A 6,649-nucleotide genomic window follows, 5' to 3' on the forward strand; every position below is an offset into this window, starting at 1 on the left:
TGGCCAACCCACGTGATTACTGTTTTCATGGCGCACGAGGAGCGTGCAACTGTGTGAGCACTGAGCATGCAAGGCAAAGGTCTCTCTCCCTCTCTGTCTCTCTCTCTCCGTCTTCTTCGTCGTCTTCTACTTGATCACTACCTCTACGATACTACACCACTCGTTTGTATTTTAGTTTATGGAACCGAAGGGGATATATATAGGTACAGAAATTACTATTCTTCTCCCTTCGGAAGCAGACAGCCCAACGTCCTCTTTCTTTTTCTCTTGCCAACTTGTGCTCTCCTTCTCCCCTCCGGCACTATAAATTTACTCCATCTCCGCTCAGTGCTGTCTTCCTTCCTGCTTTAGAGCCTCCCTTGCAGGTGCTCAGCCACCACCACCTGCATCTCTCCTCAAAACCCTTTTCCTCCACACACTTTACAAGCACCGCCACCAGTACCCCAGCCCTCTACATTGTAGTGGTACCTTAGCCCCTGGCTTTAACCATGGTACTTCGCTTTTATTAAGTACTAATAATGCAATTATGTATAAGAGTAGCTTTAAATTACTCTTTTTGTAATGTAGTTTATCGGTGCTTATAATAACTACTTATGCTTTCCTTGATTGAGTACCAAATATGTAATTATGAATAAAAGCAGGTTTAAATTACTATCGGTGAACTATCATGTATTACTGATCATAATTGCTCAGGAATTCCTTGCTTAATGATTATAATGATTCTCAGCTAATCACCTTTGTTGCAGTGTCTAATGAGCCCTGGTTCTGGCACCGCAGGTGATGGAAACCGTTGCTCCTGACGTCTCCATAGACAGAGTTTCGTGCATTTTGCCTGCAACTCCAACTGAGATGGGGAAAATGTTCCTCACTAGCTGTGATTTGGTCTGTCGCTCGTATCCTTACATCAACCGGATCTTCTTCTACGAGTTCAAAGACAGCTACCATGCTGTGGTGCTCTCTCTGCAGGAGAGCCTGGCGAGAACTCTCGTCCACTTCTTCCCCTTGGCCGGCAGGTTCTCATGCGATGAGGAAGGAAGGCTGCAGATTGATTGTAACGATCGAGGTGTAGAATTCGTTGAAGCAGCCGCTGGTTTCCCCTTCAGTGAGCTGCAAGATGATGGGTTTCAGCACAGGGGCTCATTTTGGAAGCTTGCCAGGAGGACAAGCTTGCTACGTTGTGATTACTTGCACCTACCCATCCTCTCCATTCAGGTGATATTTTCACGTAATTTCGTAACTTTAGTAAGTAATTGGCTCGTTTTGATTTGACGCAGTGTCTTTCATAGCTATTTTTTCATCTCTTCGTATAATTATTGTCTCATTATGTATATATGAATAGGTGAAATCATGTATTTTAGAGCTATTTTAATCCTTAGTGTGTATTTTTCCTGTCCAGGTTACCAAATTTCTTGATGGCGGGTTGACTCTTGGAGTCTCCCTGAGCCACGCTGTGGCTGACGCCCAGTCTTTCTATGATTTTGTGAACTGTTGGGCGGATAATTGTAGAGGTGTGGCAATGAGCGTGCCACCCAAGCACATGAGGACTGCATTGAGTGTGGAATCACTGTTTCCTGTGGAGCCTAGCTTTGAGGAGATCTTGATGTACATGAGGAAGAGAGTGAAGGATGGCTATAAGCTGGGCGAGGATGGTGGTGGCGGCTATGCCGGTGTGAAGCAGTATGGGGAGAAATTCTTGTCTGTGATGGTAGAGCAAGAGGAGGAGGAGAAGCTGTTTTCAGCTATGGAGGAAAATCAACAACAGCGAGGGGAGAGGATGATGGAGGGGATTGCGAAGGAGCTGGACCTGGGCATGGTGAAGCCTGCTGCAGTAGTAATGGCGGGTGCACAGCAAGGCCATGAGAAAACCACCAGGGTGCAGGCGCCCATCATGGAGAAGCAGCTGGAGAAAGAGGAGCACCGGCCGCCCAGAACGGACCTCGTACAGAAGGTGTTCTCATTCACCTTTGAGATGCTCCAGCGTTTAAAAGCCAAAGCAGCAAGCGGCGCAGGACCGGCGGCCAAGAGTTTTACCACCTTTGAGTCCTTCTGCGCTCACTGGTGGCAGTGCCTGATTCGGGCCCGCTGCTTGCCACCGGCTCAGCCAGTGTTCCTCCTGATTCCAATAAACTGTCGGCAGCGCTTCCTGAATCTGCCTGAGGGTTACTTTGGGAACTCGCTGGACGGGGGGATGGCGAAGGCGACAGCACGGGAGCTTTGCGCGGCGGAGCTACCGGTGGTAGCGGGTAAGATTCACGACGCGATAACTGCTGTGACGGAGGATTCTTTCCGGGAGTACATAAGGGAGGCGGAGAGTAAGCGCAACGCTATCCCGCATTTTGACAGGACAGGGCTGTTCCATGTCGTGGATTCTCCAAAATACCCGGTCTACGACACAAACTTCGGGTGGGGCCCGCCCAAAGCGGTGAGAGCCGAGGGCTTCCGGTTCGGCGCGGAGGTGCAGATCCTAGCTGGGAGGCTCGGCAAAGGCGGCTACGACATGTTCTGCGCGCTCGACCGCGAGACGATGGACAGGTTGGAGCGCGACACTGCCTTTATGGCTTGCTGACTTGGCCATAGTGGCCAGCGCACTACGAGGTAGATGGTCCGCCGCCCGCAGACACATATCACGCACATACCTATAGGCTATCACCGCCCACTTATTAAAAATAAGGGACGTGGCACATGCTAGATCGCCCCGCATTGGTATGTACAAAGAATTTAGATCTCTTTTTCATGGTGGTGTTCATGGACTATTGCGACTTCCACTTGTTGGTAAGTTAGTCGTGGCCCTTGGGCATTCTACTATTGTTTTCCTAACATGATGGAATTTCAAGTTTGTTCTTACAGAACTGTTCACGCGTGGGGCAATGTGCGCATTTTTGCCTTCACATTTTGGCCATTCCTTCATATTTGTGCACATTTCCCTGCATTCGTGTGCCTTCTACGAATGGCATTTGCTTGAAGAGCCTATCAGTACCACATGTCATGGAAAATTATTTATATTTATTTCTTGCGTTCCGCTTGAACAATAGGATTCCAAAATGTTGTTTTGCATTTCTATTAAATATATTATGTAAGTTTTTCAAGAATAAGAGTGTTTTTCTAAAGTTTTATTTTAGTAAGTTATGAGTAATGCTTGAAAAAGTCAATGAAATGATGACAATCCTTGTCCTTTCTATTTGCATGCATTTCACGCATGCGCATTTTTGCCTTCACATTTTGGCCATTCCTTCATATTTGTGCACATTTCCCTACACTCAACTCATTGGTCCGCCTTCTACTAATGCAATGTGCTTGAAGAGCCTATTAGTACCACATGTCATGGAAAAGCATTTATATTTATTTCTTGAGTTCCATTTGAACTATTGGGTACCAAAATGTTGTTTTGCATTTCTATTAAATATATTATTTGAGTTTTTCAAGAATAAGAGTGTTTTTCTAAGGTTTTATTTTAGTACGTAAGGAGTAATGCTTGAAAAAGTCAATGAAATGATAATAGTCCTTGTTCTTTCTATTTGCATGCATTCACCTAGGTTGTATATCCTTTCTATTTAAGGTCTCACAATTCTCTATAAAAGGCTCATTCCACAAGAGTAGAGGGAGGAGGAGGAGGAGGGGGGCACATGATATACTAAGGTTGTATTAATCAAGTGCCATGTAAATGACATTCAATTAATACACCTACAAAAAGTTCGCCTAAATACATTACACACCTACAATAAGTTAGCCTAAATATAATACACACCTACAAAAAGAATGAATAATATGATATGAGGTTGTTTTGAGTAATCCATTCCTCCTCTAAGATCTTTCAAGCTCCTAAGGTTGTATTGATTAAATGTCATGTAAGTGGCATTTAATTAATACACCTACAAAAAGTTTTCCTAAGTACAATGCAAAGACATACACCTACAAAAATTTCACCTAAGTACAATACACACACATATAAAAAGAATGAATAATATGATAAGAAGTAGTTGTGACTAGTCCATTCCTCCTCTAATCTCCATTCCTCCTCTAATCTCTTTCAAGCTACAAAGCAATAATTATACCATGTAGCAAATTCATAAGTCCATTTAGGACGTAGTATAATATCCTTAGCTTGATAAATCAAAATGGGTGTTGGAAAATAGGTGCCATCGTGGATATATAGTTGTGGCTTGAATAATGTTGGACAATATCTCACATGACCTCTTGTCCCTTCTTTTATGTTTCTTTGAGCACCCCTCAACACTAACGGATGTTACATTGAAAGAAGCTCAAGCTCTAGGTGCAAGCTCGCGTAAGAGCTCCTCTAACTTCATTCCTTCTCTTCCTTGCCTCCTCATACCTTTGAGTTTAGGCGACAAAACATATTTTCCTTTTGGTGCATGGTGTTAGTCATTTATTTTTCTCATCCCCTCTCTTATGGTATGTACACTACCATTTGTTCATTCTCCCTATTATAATGTATTAAAGTCATGGTAGGATCTATTCGAGAAGATATTTGGAAATGTTAACAAGAGATACTTGTACCAACAACCAAACTTCCACTGTGCTCCTCTCTGGCCAATGCTCTTTTTCTCACTAAACCCTTTAACGTTTTCATAAATGTTTGAGGAAAATAATCAATTCGCTCTATGAACAACACCATATATCACCCCCTGATTCTAGAGCTTTTTCAAGTACACCATCGTAATGGCCTCAAGTTTTTGTAGAAGTAGAATCCATGTTGATTTCTATTAAACATATCCACCTACAAAGGAGTCATGCAAATTACTTGTTAATAGGGAAAATATGTTAATTTAAAGTACATGTTGGTGGGTAGTTAAACAAAAATTAATGTTAAATTATGGTGTAACATGATCACATGATTGCTTCTCCTAGTTTATAGATGGCATTTCATACTTTCTCATTTGTGTAAATGCTATTTGATATTGAGAATATGAATTATAGAAAAAAACACATGTTTTCAAAATTTTCAAGAAATACAAATGAGTAGGCCATAAAGAAGAACAAGTTATAATATATGGATGACATGAGAATACTTTTCCACATACCTACAAAACATGTTACTCCACTACATTATGATTTGAGACTAGTGTCTCTTCTTACCTTCCCAATACATGTGTTGTGGAAAAAACTTGCTAGATAGACATAAATACATCTTCTACATGTGGGTACACCCGAGGCAAGAAGAGGTCAATAATACCATGATCTCTTGATTACTAAGAGGGAAAAGAAGGCTTCTAAATGCTCAATTTTTGGTAACACTTCCATACTCACAAGCTACTAAACTAGGCAAGCATACAAGCATAGAGTTAACAATGCAAGAGTAAGGGAGAGAGCTCACAAAGCCTGATTTGTAATGCAATGTATCCAAAAGCAAGTATAAAGTAAAAGCTTTATAAAATGACTTATATATACAAGGATCTATCCCTAATACTTAAAAATAGTCCATGATCTTACTCTACTAGCTCCACTTACTCCTTTACTATGCTATAAAAGTCTGTAGAGAGCTCCCTATTGGATATGCTTGTTTGTTTTATTAGTAAACAATACCATGATACAAAATATGTGCAGTAAGTACAAATAGGTAATGTGGGTGCTTAATAAAAATTAATGCACCTTTACTATGTTAGAACAAAGTTTAGAGAGCTTCCCATTGGCTCTATAAGCTTAATGATTGGTTGCTTTATCAGTAACAATCATTGGCTATAAGCTCAATCATTGGTTGCTTTAATAGTAACAATGTTGTGATATAAAACATATGTAGTAAGTAGGGTGATGTGGGTTGCTTTATCAATAATAATTCCATGATAAAAAACATATATAGTAAGTACAAAAAGGGTGATGTGGACCACTTTATCAGTGATAATGCCATGATACAAAAACATATGCATTAAGTACAAAAAAATGCAGTAAAGTACAAAAAGGGTGAAATGGGTGCCTTATGAGGAGTAATGTTAATTGGAGTGGTTAACATAATCCCCTTTTAAAGGTGATTGCATCCTTGCATTAGAAATGTCAAGGATTGAAAGATGCCACATTTTATTATAGATGCACAACTTTATCTTGCTAGATAAGTATGGTTTCATTCGAAACATCATTGCATAGGCCTTTCACAATCTTGTGTCAAGCATGTCTTAAAATCCAACTAGTGCCGATGGAAGAATTTAATTTGCTCATAATAGTAAGTTATTGAAAGAAACATGTAGGGTTGATATTTAGGCCAAACGCAAGGCTATCATAATTATCCCATATGATTTTCTTCATTACAAGCATAATCAACTCGAAAAACTTACAAGTTGTTGCCAAAATGTAGGGCTGACATTAGATCAAACACAAGGCTATCATAATCATCCCATATGCCTTCGTGGATTTTGTTCATTTACAAGTGTAATCAACTGGAAGAACCTATAAGTTGCTACAATAGTCCCATTAGCACGAAGGCATGGTGTTTATTGATGAAGTTCCTCATTTGGACCTTCATATCTCGTGCCCAAAAGAGGAGAAAACCCATCAAATTATGGATAATTGTAGAATGGTCCCTTTTTCTGGAAGGTGCTGAGAACTTTTGTTACGTGTACGTGCCACAAAGAGGTATGCACATTAGATCTATGCTCTTTTCACATGGTGCCTTACATTAGACTATTTAAAGCTTGGGATT

At 40.8% G+C, this 6,649-nt stretch overlaps 1 protein-coding gene across 1 annotated transcript; it reads left to right on the plus strand.

The window, feature by feature from the left end:
* Positions 1-208: 208 nt before the first annotated feature.
* On the plus strand, positions 209-2,842 carry LOC147608963 (hydroxycinnamoyltransferase-like). The gene is made up of 3 exons (XM_086788362.1): positions 209-464; positions 778-1,212; positions 1,397-2,842. The coding sequence occupies exons 2-3, from the start codon at positions 781-783 to the stop codon at positions 2,564-2,566; spliced, it is 1,602 nt and encodes a 533-aa protein (XP_086644488.1). The 5' UTR covers positions 209-464; positions 778-780; the 3' UTR covers positions 2,567-2,842.
* The last annotated feature ends 3,807 nt before the right edge of the window (positions 2,843-6,649 follow it).

Source organism: Cibotium barometz, chromosome 52 (genome assembly GCF_041138505.1).
Source record: "Cibotium barometz isolate CiBa-2024 chromosome 52, ASM4113850v1, whole genome shotgun sequence".
NCBI lineage: Eukaryota > Viridiplantae > Streptophyta > Polypodiopsida > Cyatheales > Cibotiaceae > Cibotium > Cibotium barometz.